The 23,110-nt window shown below is 39.9% G+C and overlaps 1 protein-coding gene across 2 annotated transcripts; it reads left to right on the top strand.

Annotated features, from left to right (window-relative positions):
• The first annotated feature begins 125 nt into the window (after window positions 1-125).
• Window positions 126-16,134, top strand: PKD2 (polycystin 2, transient receptor potential cation channel). Of its 2 annotated transcripts, none has more exons than XM_088531618.1 (15): window positions 126-513; window positions 4,812-4,925; window positions 6,649-6,782; window positions 7,115-7,365; window positions 7,546-7,770; window positions 8,403-8,631; window positions 9,207-9,377; window positions 10,040-10,221; window positions 10,583-10,703; window positions 12,061-12,159; window positions 13,048-13,169; window positions 13,661-13,778; window positions 14,001-14,164; window positions 14,900-15,047; window positions 15,768-16,134. In XM_088531618.1, exons 1-15 carry the CDS (start codon window positions 126-128, stop codon window positions 15,999-16,001), a joined length of 2,700 nt encoding a protein of 899 aa, XP_088387744.1. In that variant the 3' UTR covers window positions 16,002-16,134. The 2 variants fall into 2 exon arrangements, with proteins under 2 accessions (XP_088387744.1, XP_088387745.1); XM_088531619.1 differs by lacking the exon at window positions 126-513 and adding an exon at window positions 2,723-2,852.
• Window positions 16,135-23,110: the final 6,976 nt, after the last annotated feature.

The raw sequence follows: 23,110 nt of genomic DNA, 5'->3' as shown, positions 1-23,110 counted from the left end.
CTACATCTCCCTCCGTGCTCTGGGCTTTCCGGGCTGGCGCCGGGCTCGGGCCGCGTTGGAGGAGGGCGGGGAGGGGATGGGGGCGGCGGCGTCCCGCCCCGGGCAGCGGCGGCGGCGGCGGGCTCATGGCGGGCCGCGGGGGCTGCCGCCGCGGGCGGGAGCAGCTGGAGCTGGAGCGGCTGGGAGAGGCGGCGCGGGCCGGCTCCTGCCCGCCGTCGCCGCCGCTCTCCGCCTGCTCGCGGCAAGCCTGGAGCCGGGACAACCCGGGCTTTGAGCCCGAGGAGGAGGCGGCGGCGGGGCCGGTGCTGGAGATGGAGGTGGAGTGGGGCAGCCCCGGCGCTTCGTCCTCCTTGGGCAGCGGCAGCGGCAGCGCGCGGCGGCAGCGGCGGCTCCCCGCGGGGCGCGGCGGGGCGGCGGGCGGCACGGAGGCGCCGGGCCGCCCCCCGGTACCGCCCGACGGGGCCGCGCCGCGCCGAGCGGCCCGGGCCAAGCGCCTGGCGCGGCGCCTGCGAGGTGAGAGGCGCCCGGGCGGCCGCGGCGCCGGGCCCGGCCCTGCGCTCGTCCGCGCGCGCGGCTCCCGCGCGGCCTCGTGCCTCGCTGGCCTTTCTTCCGAAGCCTTGTGTGGAGAGGAGCGCTTAGAAACTGTTTAAACTTTATTATCATTGCTTTTGCTTTCATCTCCACCCACCTCTTTGCCACCTGTTCTTTCTCCACCTGCCTGCCTTCCTGTCTCACCTCTGTCTATCCATGCGCTGTCCCCTTGTGCCCCTCTGCCTGTTGATACACCTCCCTCTCCTGCTCTCAGACGTGTTTGTTGCTCCCACCAGATGTATACGCACCCACCTCCCCCTCGTTTTCCGTTTTCAGGGTCTCTGCGCCCCTCTGCCTCCTCTGCTACCCCTCGGCAAAGCAGAGCGAACAGTGCTTGGGGACTTCCCCGCGCGTAGGGTTATGGGGACGCATGTGAGGAGCAGCCTGTCTTCTTAAGGGAAGCATGAAATTTCAGCATCAGCACCTGAGAACTGCATAAGTAGGGCTTGTTTACAAAATAAGCTTTCTTCTTATAACATGCGAATTTTATGAAGTGATGCAAAGCACCGTTAGTGACTGTCACCACGTGAGAAGTGTTTTGAGCAGGGACTTGCGAACTAAACTGTTGCGTATTGTTTATATGCTCATTTTGTTTCTCACGTGCAATCAGAAGTTGTTGGCTATAATGATTTCTGTGACGAGCTATATTGCTCCGAAAATAAATCCCTCTTGATCACTGTAGTATTTGACTTGGATGTAAGTCCAAGTCCAAGTTTCAGAGATTATAGAATAGGCTTTGTAGTCTTTGCAGGAGATTTAATAGGGAGGCTGCTCAATAAAAGACTAACTTTAAAGCAATAGACTTGAATGTCCAGAAAAATATGTCAGTGATAGTTAGGCCTTATAAGCCAACTGGCATTGCTGTGTCCAGTCTTTATGTGTTTAGCTTAGTCTGTTCCTGAGGTACGTAAATGCTTACCTTTAAATGGGACAAAATAAAAGGAAACTTTCAGTTATTGCCATGTACCATGCTGCTGCTTGGTATCTGAGATGGTCCTTGTGCACTACTAATGTGCCACTTTCAGCTGTAAAATAAAAAGACCTTGAGTTTGTGTGCTGTGAATATTGGGAACAGATTTATTCATGTGCTTAGTATCCACGGTTTCTCATTTTTCTGACCTGTTTTATTTTGTGTCCATACTCAAGTACAGCTGAAGTTACCTTAGTGGGCAGGTCCCATCTTAGTTCCTTAAATAGAGAATGTTGTTGCCATGAATTTCATAGGCACAGGAAATGGCTGGATGCGACTTTGGTGCTGTTGCCCAGGGTGCCATACTTGCCTGGTAATGAAAGTGGAATCATCGCAGACTGTGTAGTGAAAGGGTGATTTCAAGCCTGAAATCAAAATAGAGTATTTGGAAGATGACTGTTGAACTGAGATTGTATTATTGGAAGGAGAGATTGATGGCGCTTTTGACATTTCATGTGTAACAGCAAAGACCTCTGATGGCTGGAAAATGGCAAGCTTAGTACTTTATTTCTAGATCTAACAGAGCTCAAAAAGACATGTCATACTGTAGTCTGAAAAGAAAACAGGTCAGGCTTTAGTTGAGCTTTTTGTAGAATTGTTGGAATGAAGGTGGTAGCAGCCATAGGAGATAAGCAGAGGAAAGTAGCGTGGTTTTGTTAATGAAATGCTGTTTGACTGGACAGAATTAAACACACGAGGGAGTAGTCATTTGGAAATCAAATATGATAGTTTTCATCAATGCCAACCAGTGTAATTTTTTTTTGAAAGAATTTATTAGCTATTGCTGTTTTTTTTTCTCCTCTCTCTTCTGAATTGAATATATTCTTTAAGTAAGGTGTTTGAGTATGAGTGAAGCATTAGCTGTAGATATGTTCAATAAGTGAATGAGTGTACAGATCCTTCAAAAGGATGATGAATCTACAGTTAATGTAAGACATGAACTGAAAATGTTGAATCAAAGCTAGAAATGAAGTGTTTTTGTGACTCACAGTAAATATCAACTTAAATCCAGCACTGTGTACCACCACTATTAATGCATCTTAAACTATACTGTAATACGACGAAAAGGATAAAATGTGTATGTGTCTTCTAGAAATGTGGCCACTAATGAAAGCTTCAAGCTAGTGGTTGGATAAGTGCCTTTAATGCAAAGACGATTGTGTGATCTCGGGTGCTTTATTACTATTTTTTCCTTCCACATGTAACTTTCCATTCCTTGCTGACTTGTAATAATGTTCTAATATGACCGAATTTGAGCTTACAAACTTTCTGCTCTCTACATTTCTTTTTGGTGAGTAATGTGCTGACAGCCGGGACTCTGCTCTAGTGCCAGCTCAGCTAACTGGCCCTTCCAGCCTTGTCTTTGTGCTGTAATGTTTTCCTTCCTTTATTATGAATGTTGCTAGTGCAACGTGCTGTATTAAAGGCTAGACTTGGTGAGTTCTTTACTAGTGACTGTATAAATGGTCTTGTTTTTTGTGTTTCTGCCTTCTAGAATGACCTAATGGTGAGAACTTGGCATCTCCTGTTGTAAAGCTGCAGTCTTTTATCTCTGAGTTTTCAGGCTTAATCTTAAGAGAATTTTTTCAAAGCTGTTTTTTCTTTTGGAGCAGGTATCACATATTAATGATAGAGGTTAGTGAAAGGTATAATTAACAAAAGAGAATGAACAGACAAATATTAATGCAAAGACTTTTAGTATTTGCTGTATTTATGCTGGAGAACTTTCCTTGGTGACTGTCCAGCTAGATCATATCTTGAACTGCAGGAGTTAAAAAACCTTTATAATTTATCTGGCATGTTAATCTTTTCTTGCACTTCAGCTTACAGGTAGATGGAAGACCTCACTTATTCCTCCCTCTTCATTAATGAAGCTCTGCAGCAGGCAGCTTTGCCATCTGTCTTTCTTAGTCTTTGCAGCAATGGCTGGCACTGAACTTTCCCTGCAGTCTCAGCCCCATAATCTGTTTTGACTATCCCTTGTTGCTTTTCCATTTGACTTCAAATTTCTGTGGTACGTTTGATGGACCCAAGATCTTTTTCCTAGCGATTTTGAGGTTACTTCATTTCCATCCACTGGCAACATAAAGGATGTTTTCAAGGGCTGGCCATTTAAAATACTCGAAAAGGAAAAGGGTGGAAGCTTGGCAATGATTTACAAGAGTGGTATTTACATATGCACGGTTGTAAATACAATTTGTATACACATATACTACACACACACATATACCACATGCGTGCGCATATTTCTGCCATCTTTCCACCCCTGTAAACTAAGGTTATATTGACTTGCTTTATTTATTCTTAAATAAAGAGTAGTTGCTGGAAGGCAGCAGTTCTGGACTGAAGTTCAGCAGCTGTTCCCAGCTTTTCTCTCTCCTGTATTAAACACAGGAAATGAGTATGATGGTTACTAACTGCTTTCTATTCTCAGATTGTTGTTTCTTTTGGTGACTCCTTTTACAAACCACTTTTTCTTCACTGCTAACCTCTTGGGAAGGATAACCCAAGTTCAGTAAGTTTTCTTACATGGACATCTTGAGACTACCAAATATAATGCCATGAAGCTGGTGACATCCCCAAATAGTTTAGTTAATACAGTTGCCCAGTTTGGCAGCTACATGACAGCTGCTTATTAAGAGTACTACCAGCATTTCCATGATAATTCTTTGTGTGTAGGTAAAGAAATTGATGTAGCAGACCTCACTAGGATTCCCTACTGTCTCTTTTTTGGACATGTTCCTCCTCTTGGGGAGAGGAGGGTGATGTTTTTGTTTTCTGTGCTTGTTTTAAAACTATGTTTTACCATCCTATCCTTCCTTCAGGTAGAAAGTGAATGCTTTCATACGCATATTTTCAAACTCACTGCATTGCATTTCTTGACGGTTGGCTGTCAAAAGTGTGTCTTGGTGTATATGATTTATTTTCCTGCCATATGATTTTTAAATGACAACATTCTTGGCAAATATATAACAAATTCTGCAAGAGTTCTGCTGAGCTGTTACTAAATAAAAATGATATACGTGAGGTGACAGCAGCCTCTTGGGACCTCTAAGAGAGACAAGCCAAAGAAGCTGTTTTTACAGTAACTTAGATCAGTTCAAAATCTGTAGAAGATCCTACAGGAGACATGACATGGTTTGAGTTGACAACTAGCTGCCCAAGCAAGAGATTTCTTGATTAATTATGTAACTAGCATGTCTATTATCAGACACTGTATTTATATCATTTTATCTGTTTTTCTTGAAAGGTCTGTGGAGCACAAGACTCATGGAAGAAAACAACACTAGCAGAGAGCGGTACCTGAAAAGCGTTTTGCGGGAGCTGATCACATACCTGATTTTTCTTGTAGTCTTATGTGTCTGTAAGTACCATTCAGTGTTGATTCTTACAATTCTGTACTGCCTCTGTGCCATGTGTAATTCAGAATTAAGGCTGCTTCAGTGATGGAGGAGAAAAAATAATGGGTAGGCATGGAGGCAAATACTTGGAATTACTGTTCCAATCACTCTTGCTTGAGATTGGAAATATTAAACTTTCTGTGCCTTAATACTTTTTGAATCTTCAAGAGGGATAATAATATGCCTGTTATTTGCTTTTTAGGGAGCATTTTAAGATCCTAGGGTTGAAGCATGATTTATGTAAAAATGACATTACTAAATTTGCATCAGAATGCAAATTATGACATTACTAAATGGAAGTGTGTTTTGTTAGAGTAGGAGTTAACCATTTAGGACCAAAAAAATTAAACATAATCACCGGTTTCAAATGTATCACTGAGTTTATGTACAGAGCATTGAAAGTCCAAGTTCTTTAGTGGCTGGAAAACCAAGGATAATACTAGCTATGTAGAAATATTTGCAAATCTGAGTTTGCATGGTAATGAATGTTTTTAACACATCTACAGTCTCACTAAACTGTTGGGTATGAATTATGGCTGAGGATTTGTGTGATTTAACTGTTTCATCTGTTGCCTATGGTACCATAGGAAGCATAGGAATACTGTAGTTCTGGGTGCTACATATATCCATGAGCGCATGAGACAACAGTTCCATCCAGTTTAGGAGTTTACTGATGAGTTACAGGGGAAGCAGATTGCAAACCTCAGCTTTCTCTGGTCTTGGGAACTTGAAGCCATTATGCAATTTGATTTCTTTATAAGCTCTTGGGTTTTTTTATGTTTATAGTCGAAACAAGACAATTTAATGGGTGTATATATTTTTGAAAGAGCATATTTAAGAGACAATCCAGATATTTCACAGTCAAGTCACACATTGCCTGCGCCCCAGCAGATTTTTTTTTACAGATCGTTCTTGTTCTTTGGTTGCTAAAGAAAACTTTTTTTTTTGTTCCTTGTAATAAACACTTTTATCAAAGTGTCGAAAGTGATGAAAAACGGTACAATCTACACATGACTGGTCATCTTCAGAGTTATCACAGAATCTGACTTCTCAGAGTTTCAGCCTTGAGGCTTTTTTAAGTAATTACAGGCAGTAAAAGCACCTGTGCCAAAAGCTCTCTCAAGACGTCTTGGCTTTGTACATCACTTCATCCTCTGTGGATAAGCCAAATATTTGGCCCTCTTTGAAGATGAAAAGTAATATGTAGCTGTTATTTTCTATGAAGAGAGTCTGTTAGAAGCAGTGCATGTCTCAAATGAAGTTTAGTTGTCTAACCACTGAAGTGTCTAGTGTCATTTTTGAGGCCCTGGGATGTCCTGTTTGGCCATCATTTTCTGCTCAGGTTGGGCCTGATTCTTATCTTCCATGCTGGCTCTGTACACATGCCTTGGATATCACAGGACAGCTGAAATGGATCTGGCTTCCTCTGTTTAGGCTGCTACATCCCACCTTTGTGTTTCTTGAAGTTCACTTTTGTAGAAGTATTAATAATATTGTGGAAGTATTAATAACAGCTAGAACTTGGGAAGGGAGAATTTGGTGTTTTGAACTGATTGATCTATTCTTTGTTGATTTTATGTTATAATCACTTCTTGAAAATAAACACTGCTTACTGTGATTTTTTTTTTTTTTTTTTTTTTTTTTTTACTGTCTCCTGCCTCTCACCTTATACCTAACCTTGTGCAGTGACTTACGGGACAGTGAGTTCCAGTATGTACTATTATACCAGGGTAATGTCGCAGCTCTTCCTGGAAACACCCGTATCCAAAATGGAGAAAACTGATTTCAAAACTTTGTCCACCATGGATGACTTCTGGAAGGTACTGTGTAAAGAAAATGATGTTTCACTGTTGTCATGTTTCCTGTCTGGATCTGTGAACTTAAATTTGCAATATTTTTTTTGTAACAGTGGGCTTTTCCATAAAAATCTCTGTGTGTGTGGACAATATCAAAGCACTAGAGTAAAACCGGCCTTTAATACATCCAAGTTTAGGATCTAGATAATGCCAGTTGGGGCAGTGTAGGGCAAGGTTAGTGAATGTCTTTGAAGGGTAGGTAATGCTAAGGCAAATACTCCACCTTAACATGAGAAGAATTACCAATTTCAATTCGTGCTGGCAACACACAACTCGAATTATCTCTTACTTTCCAGTACACCGAAGGACCATTGCTGGATGGTCTTTACTGGGAGGTGTGGTATAACAACAAGACCATGGCTGAAAACAAGAGCTTCATTTATTATGAGAACCTGCTCCTAGGGGTGCCTCGCATTCGGCAGCTGAAAGTGAGAAATGGCTCCTGTTCGATACCTGAAGACTTAAAGGATGAAATCAAAGACTGCTATGATGTCTATTCAGTAGCTAATGAAGACACTGCTCCTTTTGGCCTTCGAAATGGAACAGCGTATGTAGTACTCCTGTAGATACATAAGCTGGTGTGCGTTTCCCTGCCCTGGATATATGGAATTTTTGTTTCAGAAAGATGTAATTACCATGTGCTAAATGTCGGTTTGAGGGCGGGGGCATGGTTAATGATAAGTAGAAAGCAGGAAGACTAATTTGCTCTGTCTCACTACTCCATTAGTTGGACATATACCAATGAGAAGGATTTGAACGGGAGCAGCCACTGGGGCTTAATTGCAACGTACAGTGGAGCTGGTTATTACCAAGACCTCTCAAGGACCAGAGAAGTGACAGCTGTGCAGATTGCTAGCCTTAAGAAGAACCTCTGGCTGGACAGGGGTACAAGAGCAGCTTTCATTGATTTCTCCGTATACAATGCGAACATCAACCTGTTTTGTGTTGTTAGGTACGTGCCAAACCATTGACAGTGTGCAACAGCACAGTCTTTGTTTTGAGGGCATAGGTAAGTGTATACGTTACTTAAAGGAGAACTTGTGCCAAACTAGTTCAGTGCCTTGCACATGGCTTTTACACTCTGTTTTGGATGTCTCTGGGAGTAGAACTATATCCTCTCTGATCTGGATAGCACTTTTTCCTTTCTGTCTTCTCACTGGTGTGTTTCTGGTGGTGCTTTGTGGCAGGTTTCCTTGCCAAAGGGGTGAGACTCCACATAGTAGCTGCACTTGCCATCTGGAGGCAGTTGAGGTTCTCCTGATGCCCCAAGCATTTGCAGGTGACTTCTCTAATGACCTGAATCACTAGGTAGCAACGTCAGTCTTTCATTTAGATAGCATGTGAGAGATGGAGATGTAGACAGATCTTTCTTTTGTTTTCTCAGTGTTCTTGAAATGTCTTAGATTTAGTCAAATTCTAAGTGAGCAAGATGTGAGTTTGCACTCTTTTGCATAATGTCTAACTTGAATCGTATATGGGCTTTTTCTTGTCTCCAAAATCAAAAAAAGTGTCTTAAGTGTGTTCAGTAGTGCATTTCAAGGACATTTTTTCAATGAAATGGTTTTCTGTTTTTGTTTTTGACAGGTTGTTAGTGGAGTTTCCGGCAACTGGAGGCCTTGTCACATCTTGGCAGTTTCAGCCAGTGAAGTTGATTCACTACATCTCCACTTTTGATTTTTTCTTAGCAGCCTGTGAAATGGCATTTTGTGTTTTTATTCTTTATTATATTGTGGAAGAGATCTTAGAAATTCACATTCATAAACTGCACTACTTCAGGAGTGTCTGGAATTGTCTTGATATCCTGATCATTGTGGTAGGTAATGTTTATAATAGAGATAAAATTGTGGGTTTAAATGATAGGCCCATCACCTAGTTTGTCCTTTTGTCATTACTTCAGGGAGGATACTTAAAGGCTATTGAACTGTTTAGTTTGAGTAGGGCAAGTTCAGTCTATCCTTTTGAAAATGAAATGTTATCGGTATTTGTTCGGTATACTTTTTCCCAGTTAGTTTCCTAGGCAGTGTCTATATGGGAGATAAGCAAACCCCCAACATGTTTTCTTTCTGTGTATGTGACATAAGCCATTGCAGCAGGCATTGATAAAGTAGCTGGCATTTGGAGACATGGGGCATAGTTCTGAATATACTTGCAAAGAACAGCTAACAAATTTTATTTGATGTTAAAATACTGACTAGTTAATAGCAAGTTTGAAGAGTAGTGTCTCGTAATTGTAGAGTTCTAGCAAATGTCAGAACTGTCCTGTATCATATTTATGTATTTATCTGTCTTACATACCTGGCTAAAACCAGTAAAACTGTACTTGTAAATCTCCTGTCTTGTGTTTGTGTTTTTTTTTTTTTTTTTTTTTTTTTTTTTTTTTTTACACAGCTCTCCGTGGTAGCTATAGGAATTAACATCTATAGGACAGCAACTGTAGATATGCTCCTGAAAAAGCTGCTGGAAGAGCAAAACTCATTCCCAAATTTTGAACCTTTGGCATACTGGCAAATACAGTTCAACAATATTGCTGCAGTCACTGTGTTTTTTGTCTGGATTAAGGTAACTCCAAGGCATATATCCTTACTCTCGCATTAGAATGGAAACTTTTGAATTGTTTTGAATTTCGTGTGTTTATTTCCATGAGTTTATCACATTCCTTGTAAAATTGGCTATGGGAGCAAGTCAGAGCAGAGCACATGAAAAACGAGGTTATTTTGTCACTGATTTGGATGGTCTTTGTTCAAATCTAGAAAATAGAATCAACAGTAGTGCTTTGTCATTGCAGATATATGAAGAAATAGCTTTATTATTATGGAGTTGTTAAGTCAGTACTTACTAGATGCTGTGTTTGCCCAGCCTGGTTTAACTGTGCACGTTTTATGTATTCAAAATATCTGTAATTTATGTAATTGTAATATGTGATGTACATACATAATGTAATTAATGTAATTTAAAATTCCTTTTGCCCTTCAGATAAATAAATAGCCTTTTTGTAGCATATGAGTAACATTGCTATGTAATAAAGAGAATGGACAGAATTTTCTTCCCATGACAAGCCTCAGCGAATTTGGGAAGTGATATTTCTAGACATAGATTGACTGACTTGTTGTTTCCAATCAAATTCAGAAAGATACTTCATGTGCAAAGCTGTTGTAATAAATAGTTGTCTTCCTTCTTTTCACAGTTGCTCTTTTTCTTTCCTTTTTTTTTTCTTTTAACAGCTTTTTAAATTTGTGAACTTCAACAGAACGATGAGTCAGTTGTCCACTACCATGTCTCGCTGTGTCAAAGATGTCATTGGCTTTGCTATTATGTTTTTTATTATTTTTTTAGCATATGCTCAGTTGGCTTATCTCGTCTTTGGCGCTCAAATTGATGACTTTAGCACTTTCCAGGACTGCATGTAAGTACAGTAATAAATACAAAAAAAAAATCTCAGGGCGTTGATAAATGGATTTGGCTGCTTCATTGAGAGACTAAACAAATCCTGTAACAATTTTCTAAACAGATAAGCTCCAGGGATCTCACTGTTGATATGGCGCAGTAGCAATGAATTCTGGAGAGGCTTCTTATAAATCATTTGTTTAAGAACTGTTTCCAAAGACAGGCTAAAAAGAGAAAATAATCACAATGCCTGATCAGTATGAAAATAGTGCAAACCTCTCTGCTGCCCATCAGCCAGACCGTTAAAACTAAAACAGTCTGAAAACTGCACAACTCCAAACGCATTTTTCTCAACTTCTGGATGTATTTTGTTTTTTAAGATTTACTCAGTTCCGCATCATTTTGGGAGACTTTAACTTCACAGAGGTTGAAGAAGCTAATCGAATTTTGGGACCAATTTATTTCACTACATTTGTGTTCTTTATGTTCTTCATTCTTTTGGTATGTACATCTTTGTTTATTTTGTTTATGCGGGCGGGACATTAGTTTTAGGCAAATTACCACTTTTGCATCTCTCTTTTTTTTTTTTTTTTTTTTTTTTTTTTTTTTTGGTACCTGGGTACCTGCAGTTTTTGCGTGTCCTCTATTAATACTGGTATTGAATTCATATTTTCATTTTTTTCATGTTTTCAAGTTCTAAACTTGCCCTGAATCACTTAAAAAATCCAGAGAAGTGGAGGCTAGTGATCAGTGAAAGGAAATAAAAATAAAAATAGATTTGTGTGTTTGTATAGGTATTTCTTTCTGATAGGCAGCAGGAGACTGCTAATTAGATTGTAAAGACACAACAGATTTTCTGAAATACTCACTACAGGCTGTGTCCTTGTAAACCTGTGCAGATTGAAACGTTGGTGTGGGTTCCTTAAAACCCATCTGAGACATAGCTGAAACAAAGCTAGAGAAGACAGGCAGAAAGGAGTGTCCTCAGCATTCACTCATGGGTGGCTGAAAGCAAAATAATGGATGCTAATAAAGTTATCTCTTTCTTTTTTTTCTGTTCAGATTTGTTTTCCAGAAGGAGATAAATATACATATACATATAAATATATATATTTAATTCATAGTGAATCACTACTAACACAGTCTTTCTACAGAAGGGTGTGTTAGATATGGTAGCACCTCAACTAATTCCTCTCTGACTTGCTGGTGGTGTTTGTTCCATGTTCAGCAGGACGCTCCTGGGAATGACAGTATAGGCCTAGGAATTAAACACTGGGAACAGCAGCAGTAAGGCTCATTTCTTTTCCTCTTTCTGTCTGAACAAGCAAGCACCTGCCAGAATTTGTGGCACTGATGCCAAGTAGCCTATTTTCATCTGTTTTCTTCATCTCTAGTCTGAACCTCAAGCAGATCTGTAGGCAGATAAGCATCTTGTGTGTGTGCTGGTTACTACAGAACAAATAATTAACATGCATCCTCGGGTATTTCTGTGGATAATGCAGGTGTGTTACTTGGATGAGGTCACACTTGCAAAATAGAAATAGTTGGGCCTCACAGGTAGAACAGTTTGTTGCAGCTGCTGTGTGAACATGAACTTTCTTTGGGGTGTAATCTCCCAGTTACGTTCATGTAGTCTTGAAAAGTTTTGGTACTGCAGGCCCTCATGTTTTCAATATCTCTGTTGTTTGATGTTACTGCTAACTAAAAACACCACTATCTTCTCCTGGCCCTCTCTAAGAAGCAAAAGTGTGTGCAGGTCTCTTCATGAACGTCATGGGAGTAGTGGGACTCAGAATTATGGTGATAAATATATGTATTTTTTTTCTTTAAGTGAACTATTTATTTCTCTTATGAACAGAACATGTTTTTGGCCATTATCAACGATGCATATTCCGAAGTCAAATCAGATATGGCACACCAGAAGGCAGAAATGGAACTGTCTGACCTTATCAGAAAGGTGAAAGTCATGCTTCCTTTGTCTCGTTCCTCACATCCGAACTTACTCCATAGAATGCTCCATAAATGCTGCCAAATGAGTCCATAACATTCAGAGCTGAACACAGATTAACAGCATGAAAAGTTTGCATTGCAACTTTGCTTTGCACCAAAGGATCAACCTACTGAATACAGGACAGAATATTCCTATCCAGGTTGATGCTGAAATACCAAACTGATGAAACTGCACCAACACTGAGTGATGGAATTCCGAGTTCTTATTTCAGTCATACCTCATTCTGTGCAACAAGATGAGTCAAGTCTTGCTCTGAGATCTTCCAAGGGCAGCTACCCATAAGATTGTCTAATACAGTGAAGAACTTGACCCGATTCCCAGTTTAGGAACCAGATGTGCACCTGCTGGCGTGGGTACAGTGCTGTACCACGTGCAGAAGTACCTAAATCACCAGTAATTCAGTGTTTAGAACTTAAACTGTTTTAATAACCAGTCTTTAATTAAAATCAGTTTATTAAAAAGTCATTTCTCAAACTGAAATATCGGAGATATGCAAAATGACCACAATAACTTGTAATACGTATTTAATGCTGTCACTTGACTGCTGTCAGTAACTGCTGAAAGTGACTTAGTAGGACCAACCATCATTTTTCTACTGATTAGTAATGCAAATTGGCTAATAAAAACCTTAACTTTAGCTGCCAGGGTATTTGCATTGTTCATTTAAATACTGAAATAAACTGGAGGAAAAGGTGGTTTCTTGCAGAACTTCTGGAACACACTGAATGGAAGTGTGCACTAGTTTTTTTATTCTTAAAAAAAACTTTCAGTCATTAGAAATAAAGTTCAAAATTTCATGAAAATAAAACATTAGAGTTTCACTTTATCTTTCAGGGCTACAACAAAGCCATGATCAAACTCAAACTGAAGAAGACTACTGTTGATGACATCTCAGAAAGCCTGAGACAAGGTGGTGGGAAATTAAATTTTGATGAACTCCGACAAGACCTGAAAGGGTAAGGGAGCTGGTATTCATCTTGAATAGTGCCTCCAGAGACTTGTGATGCAGTCTTTGGTTCAAGTGTCTCTGGCCTCTTTAGTGGGGCAAAAGTATATGCTAATGGCTGTGAAGCCAATGCAGAGGAGTGCTTTTTGTTTCTGCATTTGCTTTTCTTGTGTTTGATGGGAGGCTCATGTAAGCAAAGAGATGTTTATAGGCAAACATTGAGGGTGTTGGGAAGGAGCAGGGTGCAGTCCGGAAGAAAGCGATGCTGTTAAGAAAAACTAAAGAAAAGAAGGGAGGATAAAGTAGAGGTGAGGGCTGGTCTTTTTCTTGCAGTCAGTGTTTTGAATTCACAGTGGTGAGAATTTATAGGCAGTCGTGCATTCAGTTGCCTCTTTTGCTTGAGGATGAAATGTAATCTGAATTGTTTTTCTAATACTTGAAGTTTGTTCAGCAGCTGAAAAACTGGAAGTAGTAAGGGATCTATATTTATGGCCTTTTCAGAAAGGGTCACACTGATGCAGAGATTGAAGCTATATTTACCAAATATGACCAGGATGGGGACCAGGAATTGACAGAGCACGAACATCAGCAGATGAGAGATGACCTGGAGAAAGAGAGGGTGAGCTCACCATGAGGCATGGGGTACCAGCCGCCCCATCGCCTGTCTGTTCTCCCTGCTGGTTTGCTTGCTCCAGTTCATATCTTTTCTCAGCCCCAGCCGAGCAGAAAGGCAAGAGGAGACCATGGAGGACATGGTGTCTTCAGCCTTGGTACCCTCTGTGCCCTCTGTACGAATGAGTCTTTTATATCTTGCCTGTCTGTGGCTTATATTTTCATGAAGGAGGATCTCGATCTGGATAGGAGCTCTCTGCCACGTCCTCTGAGCAGCCGCAGCTTTCCCCGGAGCTTGGACGACTCTGAGGAGGATGAGGATGAAGACAGTGGACACAGTTCTAGGAGGAGGGGCAGCAGCTCCAGCGGGGTTTCCTACGAAGAGTTTCAAGTGTAAGTTTTGCCTTGTTGGTGAGTGTATTTGTATGGTGGGTTTTTCTGTTCTCTTTTTCTTTCAGATGTTTAGAAGTCTCTCCTAGAACTCTGAATATTTGTCAAATTATTCGAAAAGGCACATGTACATTTTTAAGATTCTCGGGTTGCTGTTTTTAACAGCTGTCAAGATTACTACCCAAATTTCAAATGCTCTAGAAAAGCTCAACTAAAGAATCAGTAAGGAAATCAAAAAGTCTGCTGATTTTAAAACCTAGTCATTGAGAAGACAGAGAAGATGGTTGGGTTGCAGTAATGGCAGAAGACTGTTTTGCTTTTTTCATCAGTAAGATCTTGAGTTTACTGTACGTTCAGCGAGAACTTCACTTGCTGCTCTTAATTGATTGGTATTACTCATGATTGAGTGTTTTGGCTAAAGTGGTAGATATCCATACTTGAAATCTCCATAATTATACTGAATGACGAAGAGTGGTAAGGAGAACCAATAACTTCTGGAGAGGCTCCCAAATCAGAGGAAACAGAATAGCACATGCACTTTTCATTCTGTCTTTGTCCCAGTGTTCTTTTCTTGTTCTTGCTTACCTTTTCCCTTCCTGGCCAGTAGAAGTCATTTTATCAAGTCAGAGGCCCGAGTCAAAATGCCATCTCACCCCCACGCCTTTTCTTGACCTTAACGCACTAGAGTGACGTTGACTTCGCAGTGTCAGAAACAGTGAAGCTTGTGCTCGTTCTCAGGCTCATGAGGCGGGTCGATCGCATGGAGCATTCCATAGGCAGCATCGTCTCCAAGATCGATGCTGTTATTGTAAAGCTTGAAGCAATGGAGAGAGCCAAACTGAAAAGGAGAGATGTGTTGGGGAGACTTTTGGATGGAGTGACAGAGGTAAGAAACCCATATGCTGTTGACTCATCACTTGCTGGCAACGAGCTGCCTGGCGTGCCTATAGTTAGTGCTTTGCTGCTGCTTTGCTTGGAAGGATCGAGTGGAGCTGTGGTCAGGAGGAGGTGGGTGCTTTGGCTACGCAGTTTCTCCTTTGTGTTAATGGAGAAGTGTGATCCAAGAGAGCTCATGCGAGAGAGCTGTACACTGTGGGCTCTTCCCAGTTGATGTAGAACTTCTTGCATGTACTCACAATTAAGCTCTTGTCTTTTCTGGAATTGCTTCCAGGGTTGTATGTGACAAGGTAGGAGTGGGTTTCTTCTGTCACCAGAGTTATCTGTCCTCTTTTACTTCCCTTCCCACATCTCTTTCCTGAGGACCCTTTGGGAAGAGGCCATAAGTGAGAGGAGTTGTTATAGCAGACGATCAGTCTTCTGATGGGGCAAGGACAGCAAGCATAGGGCAGACAAGGGTGAATAAGGTGACATGCCTAGGTTGGACTGTCAGCTGGCCTGTCACAGATAGGGTGTATCTCATCCTTATTCCATATGCAGGCAACATTCCTGCTTGATCTTTGAACTGGGGCTGACTGCACTATTTGTGATTCTGCAGCAGCGTGTGGAAAAGTCTGAGAGATATTAGGGGTTTCCATACTTATAAGATATTTTGATTAGCCAGAGGTTTGGAAACTGCCTTTCTAGCTTGCATCTCCTCCCTGTATAGGATGAAAGACTGGGTCGAGACAATGAAATCCACAGGGAACAAATGGAGCGGCTCGTACGAGAGGAGCTGGAGCGCTGGGAATCGGATGATACAGCCTCCCAAATGAGCCATCGTTTGGGAACGCCACTTGGACTCAACGGGCAGCCTCGTTCGAGGAGCTCCCGGCCGTCTTCCTCCCAGTCAGATGGTATTGATGGAGGCGGGGGAAACGGAGGGAATAGCATCCATGCGTAAGATGAATCTTGTAGTTTATTCTGTGTGCTCCAGGTCAGTATTAAGCCAGCAAATACACTAGTTAGCTGTTGCCCAGAGTGAGGTGATCACCCTCATCTAACTATTAAAGGAAAATGTCAGTGATGGATAAAAATTCGTATTTTCTTTTTCAGGAATTTTCAAAGCTCCATAAGCCATATCTCAGGTTAAAGTTGCCATAGGTGAGATTGGTTAGCCTTGGAAATGAACATGGAGAATGGAAGGAGTGGAAACTAGGGGTGTTTGAAATTCTCTCTGCACAGAATTATGTTTCTCTACATAGGCTTCAGGGAACAATTTCCTGAGGGCACCAAACTATAGGCAGAATTTACAGGTACTTACCATGTTCAGAGCACTCCAGGGAAGGAACATGAGTTTCATGCTTCCGCTGGAAAATTGAACTCTAAAATAGAAGGGCACACCTGATACTTTTCTGGTACATATTCTTTATTTCATTAGTCTTTTAAAAGTAACATTCAAGAATAGTCTCTTTGCCCAACTAATGTTATCACTGTCAACTCTGTTGCACCATGCCTATTTTTTAATGCCGTGTTTTCATGATCTAAGTATGCCTGGAATTAATATTTCACATTTTATTAGATAAATACAATCATTTTGCGGAAAATATATTCCTTAAAAGCACGTGTGGTTGAAAAACGCCTTCCTTCAGTTTGAAGGGAGAGGGACAGGGAAAAGTTGCTGACAGTTGGGAAAATATATTGAAATATTTTCTGTCAAGTACTAATAATTTTTCTGGCATATTTAGCTTGTGTTTACTTTGAACAAATGTGCTTGTGACATTATTAGATATATTTCTACGTATGCTTTTTTTCCTGGGGTGCAACACTGATTCACTTTGGCAAGGTGTTTTTAGTGTAACCACTGATATTTTGTTTTAGTATTTCACGTGCTGTGTTTTCTGAGACTGCAGAAGATCTTTTGTGTTTGTAGGGAGATGTAAGCCTGAAAACACATATAATTTTTACAGAAAGCATCAAGACATAGTGTTTATAGTTCAGTGTAGCAGCGTGTTTTGATAGTGGCAGATTGGCTTGGGGGATAGGTTCTCAATTGTGTTTTTCTTTGAAGATAGCAGTCTTGTGTTAAATATTTGTCAGTGGTTTAAAGAAAAATTGAAAGCTACATCATCAAATACACACTTTAGCTGTTAGTAGAAAACACAGAGAGAATTGCCCATGTTTAGTATTAGCAGTAGTATTTTCTACTGGTGCTCTTAGCTCAGCACAGCAATTGTTTCCAGAGGTTAACATGCCTTACTCTTGTGGTGGGGTTACTTGGGCAACGTTGCCCATGGTCTTACAACAGCATTGCCTGTGTCTAGGGTAACTCAGAATACTTTCCTTCTAATTAGAGCTCTTGAAATTGATAAAATTGAATAGATTTCATAATGCTTTTTCCTAGTTAGCAAGACCCAAATTTTCAGAAACCTTCTAAACGCCAGATGGAGCAGAAGAAAGTGTGATGCGGACACTGGACTCTTAGTAGGCTGTGGATCAAGAACAGAGACAAACAAGAAAACAAACCCTGATTCTTGGAAAGGTTTTTCTTCCCCCTCCTCCCTCTTTTCTCTATCCTGCATTAGGATAAAATTCAAAGACTTTTACAAAATGGCCCATTGCTACCACAGAGCAGCCAGCAACGCAATAGTTAGGGGTGTGTGTGAAATGAGAGGCACTCAGACTAAGCTGTCTTCTGCCTTGACAGAAATTTTGGGGCTCCAGAAGCCTCTTTGGCTAAAGCTTGGCTTTGTTAAACTAGCATTTCTGATTTAAACATAGAAGATTACTAGGTCTATGCAGGGCCCCCTGGTGTGCCAGGAAAATAGCAAATATAGCCAAAATGAATTTACAAAATCTTGTCTTAGCATTCATATCCCAGATATTGGTAGGTACCATGAGTCACAATTTACACTTTGATGCCTGTTAACAAATTATACTCGTGTAGCATGTAATGGATGTTGGGCTTATAGGGTCAGCAATAGTCTAGATGCCAGCATAATATTTAAATAGACCATGTAGTTAAGATCAGGAGCTTTGTTCAGATAAGCCAGCCTGAGCTTTCTAGCACTCAACTGAAATGCCACTAAGAAACTGTGTTTTGTGCCTGTGGCTTCTCAAGCATGTGGGAAAACTGCTGCTGGTGTTTATGGCAGCTGGAACTGGGAGAGCAAATGCTGTAGCAGTTATTTGTTGGTGAGGCAGGACTGCCTTGGAAAAAAACAAAATCTAGCACTATGTTTTAAAATGCATTTCCTTTAAAAATGTATCTTTTGGCATGTAAACTCAATCAGAGTGCTGCTTTTTCTTTTGTAGTATGTGTGTATTATGAAAACCAAACTGTTTGCTTGTATAGCTCTGTTCAGGTGTATTTCTGTAACGTGTCGTTACTTGATAACAAACTTCATCTTGAAGTGCTATTAAGTTTTCATGGGGTACCCGTGTGTGCTGACAAAGGGCCTTGCAGTAAGTGCATGGCAGTTTGACAAATGTTTTGAATATTTTTTATTATGGTTTTTTTTTCTGGATTTTCTAATATCTCTTGTCACTTATTATTAAGGTAAGATTATCTGTATAGGAAAGAATGTAAAGTCTTTGGTCTTCTTAGGAAGCTGTTTATTATGCAGGTCTTCTACAATGATCAAGAATTTATTGGTCTGTAAAACCGAGCACTTTACTTCTTAATAAACATTTTACATAATGTATAAACCAACATCTTGCAATGCAGTTGAGTTATTTAACATAAAATACTAAGAATCTCACATTTTATTTAGATGTGTACTTCCCATCTTAGTTTACCTTCCTCTAAAAGCAAATAATAATGCAAAAAGGGAAGGAGCAGAGAGGACTGGCTGAGCTACTGCTTCGCTGTTCAAAGAGAAAAGGTCTAGGGGGGCCTCACTGTGTTTTCTCAACCAGTGAATTGGGGAGATAATAAGAGTCTTCTCTAATGCAGCTCTAGTGCTTTAACAATTTATTTTGTAGTGGGAAGCTTTTTTTTTCTTGTTTTATTTAATACTGTGGGTATCTGAATGATGTTGACTTAGGAAGATTTCTTCAAGAAGCGCAGTTTGAGATGGGCAATTTTAAGGAAAATGAGTGTCATGGAAATGAGTCACATTATTCTTCCACATTGCCCAGGCAGTCGCTTTGCATGTCTTGCATATTCTTTGTCAGTACATCTGAAACAAGAAAAAAAGAAAGGAGAATAAAGAATTTAGTCCTATGCAAAAAAAATCTGCAAAATGATTGTGTCATTTGGGCAGTGCTGGGAGGAAAGGTTGGTTCCCCTCCTATGCGGAATGTTCAGTGCAAGCAAAAACTTTAGCAATTGGAGATAGAGAAATCCCTCTTTAACCTCAGATTCCCCAAGTGTTTCTCCAGGAGAAGATGTCAAAAAGCTCCTTTCAGCAGTGTTTAAACTCGAAATTAGGAGTTTCTTCTGCTGGTAAGCACATAGTTATACTGTTTTGAAATTTCCCGAAGAAGCTTTTAGAGTTGTGTCCACCTTAATGCCACACTAATCTTTTCTTCTCTTTCTCCCCCAAATTAGTGTTAGGAATATTCAAACGAGGAAAAAAAAAAAAAACAGTTACACCTGGAATACTGAGTTCACCATTCCCAGAATTACACGTGGTTGTATGTTGAAAGATGAGACAAGCCTGGAGATCAAGGAAAAAGAAAACACCAGGGCACTGTACAGACAACCTTCTACACCACTGAAATCATTAGCCACCAGAGGCCACTGCTGACGTGGGCTTGATTTAGGCATGTTTTTAGAAGCTCAAGGAGAGATAATTTGCCTAAAATTTCTGATGCTTCTCCCCTTTTTGTTTCAGCTAAGGAGCAAGTCGCCTGTAAGAGCCTGATGATTGAAGTTCCATTTTGGACTGCCCCAAAGAAAGCAGCGAAGGAATCATGTAGTTTTCTCAGTAAGAAATTGCCTTTTCTTCCCATGTTCAGTGATGCTGAATTCAGTTTCCTGAAAAGATGTGCTTTGTTTCTAACCAATATGGCAAGGTTTTTAGCTAATTAACTAGGTGTGTATCAGTTAATACCCAGCAAGCAGCAAGAGGGGGAGGAATCTGGGGAGGGAGATGGATTTGTGTTATGTTCAGAAATCTTTTCCATTTTTTTGATATCTAGTAGTGAGACAAATCTAGATAGGATAAAAGGAGAATTCCTTTAAAAAAAAAAAAAAACAAACAAAAAAGCTAAATAAGTAAGAAATACATTCTATTAAAGTTATAAAATGATACATTAAATCCAGTGAGGTGTACCTTACAGGGAACTGTAATATTGCTTTTTTATATATTGAAATGAGTAGTTTGTAAAAATATTGTAATCATAAAGTTTCTTCAAAGTAGTGTGTTGAAATTAAAGTATTTCTTTGATTAGTAGCAACCTCCGTATTGCAGTTGATTATTAATTGTTTTAAAGTTGGTTAGACAATAAGTTTCCCAGATTCCTGATATAGTCAATTATTGTTAAATGTAAGCAAACAAAAATGAGAATTTCCATACACACAAACACATTTCCAGTGGAGTTAGTGATTTAATCAGAATGATTAAATTGGGTACATCACAAATCTTTAAGGCTAAGTACGAATGACAAAAATCTCAGAAAATCAGTGGTATCGGGCAGTTCTGTCAGGTTTAAGCCCGAGCGATGCCCGAGTCTTAACACCACGAACCACTTGATCCATGGTACTAAATCACTAAGATCTTGCCGAAAGGACCAAGCGTCAGGGATAATTCCACCCCTAAGCCAATTGTAGTGGAAAGCAAGGATCCTATCAAGACCAATTTGGAGCAGATTAACAAACGAGGCTTAATGAACTGTGCGCCACTTCAAGAATGCCTGTAAAATCCCTCTGTAATGAGGGCGAGCAGATAGAAAAGATTGTGAGAAAAAAGTCAGGACTGTTAACCTTGGGGGATTGTAAGATCCTTGAGAATATAATTCTTGTCACAAGGTCAAGCTTTTACAAAGCAATTATTACGGATCTCCATAATATCAACATACAGAAACACACAAATATACAAAGCCATTTAACTGAAAGGATTCCACGCTCGTTTCCTTTCTGCTTATAATTGCTGTGTCTTTTTTAAGCTCTCAGTTTGAGTTTTTAGTCACCTCTAAATTCAATTACTTACACAAATTTTTATCTCCTTGTTTGCATTGAGTGATACAGTTGACCTCTGTGTGCCCCTCCACGGGAATGAAGAAAGAAAGAATTCTCATCTCTCCTCCACAAGCAGGCCTGGAATTTCCACTTTTATTTTGAATGTGGAAAGCTTGGCATTGGCAACCTCTGTCAGTTTGGGTGGACTGCACAGAACCTTCCCAAAGAATGTGCTGTCTTGGAAATGATCAGCTTTAAGCAATCTTGGAGTCTTACCTGCTTTTTATCAAGGTACGTAGAAGGCTGGATAAAAAGAGAAGAGGTCACTGTTCGATAGTCAAGTCTGCACTGCAGTATGTTTCTCTGTTGAGTCTCTGGAGTGAAAAATAAAGATATAAATTACCAAGTGAATGCACTCAATTTGACTCTGAGGTCATATTTCAAAGTGGAAACACTTCTAAAGATTTTTCCTCGAGTCTCATATATGCTAATAAGAGTTACTGCGCTCAGATGTTTGAGGTCTACACCTATACCTTCATTGTAATTGAGCTTTTGCAGGTTACCTGTCTTGTCACATCATTACCTTGGAACCTGCCTCTTTCAAACTTGTTCCAAGATGATAATTGTTATTTTTTTCTCCTCTGTAAGCATAGAGTTTTCTAAATAAAGTGCTGCTGAGTATTTTAAATTGACTCTTGCTGTAAGTGTCCTCATCACAACATCATTCTTATCCGCTTTATTTTCCTTTTCATAATAAAAAATGTGAAGTGTTACATTGTAATTGCAGACTTGCATTTTAATTTATATTAACTTCCCAGGTCAGTCATGTAGCAAGTCCGCATAGGGTAGATTAACTAATTTAAGTTTTTCTTGGTCATGAAGAATTAAAGAAACTCCTTTATTTGATGTGCCTTTTATTTCATTGTTGCCAAGAATCTGAAGTCATATTGGCTTCCCATAGATCAGCAATTTCTGACAGGAATTAATATCAATCATTAACATATCCATGTTAATATAGAAACCAACATACAGGGGTTTTATCACAGTAAAATTCGTCTTGGACATCTCAACGTGGATCCACATGGAATGTCTCAATTTTATTTTGGAATGTGTCCATTAGAATAGAATTTAAATAACAAAGGCTGTATTTATCTGTCCCATATATGCAGAGATGCATTTAAAGCTGGCAGGTTTGGGAGGTCTGTCTGTCACAGGGCCCATATGAATCTTCCCTTCCAGCCAAAATATCCAGGCACCTAAAAAGAAAGAAAATCATTTTGAAAAGAATCTTGAGGAGTAATTTAGAAAGGATAAATATATTGGGGTGTTAATCTAGTTTATAAAATAAAAGTCTCTCTGTTAAATATATAAATAACAACTCTCTCTAAATTCAAACTTGCTCAGCCAGGAAGTACAACTGGAACTGTCATGTTGAGAAACTTGATTTTCATTTTGCTGATCTGTTCTATGTCTCATGTGGCAAAAGCCTCAAATGGGTATCACAAGTACTATTTCTACTCCACCAATCATGCTACTGAACAGCAGAACACCTCATCTAAGCACAGAAAGTACCATAAAGAGTGACTGTGTTTATCTCAGATTCCAGGTTTGAATAGGAACAAGTTAGAATGCTTTGAGTTCTTAAATCTATCCCTAACAAAATCTTCTAGTCATATGCTGCTTACTGCGATGTCTTCATACAGTAAAAACAGTGGATGTAGAACAAATCACTTGCTTGAACATTTTCGAAGATTTGTCACGTGATTGCATTAAGAACTGCTCTCAAAATCACACTGTAAAACATAACCAAGATTCATTATTTGTATATTTAGTTAATTTGAAAGTCTCTTCATTTTGGTGTACAGTAAAATCAGAATATTTCAAGAACTAGTAAAATGCTTGAGCAATACAAAGTTATGATTTTATTTGATTCTCGTTTTTAGTCGAGA

This window comes from Tinamus guttatus, unplaced genomic scaffold (genome assembly GCF_059628265.1).
Source record: "Tinamus guttatus ecotype Peru unplaced genomic scaffold, ASM5962826v1 Tinamus_guttatus_pri_ptg000423l, whole genome shotgun sequence".
Taxonomy (NCBI): Eukaryota; Metazoa; Chordata; class Aves; order Tinamiformes; family Tinamidae; genus Tinamus; species Tinamus guttatus.
Note: the sequence above shows the minus strand (reverse complement) of the source record. Positions and strands in the feature narration are given on the sequence as shown.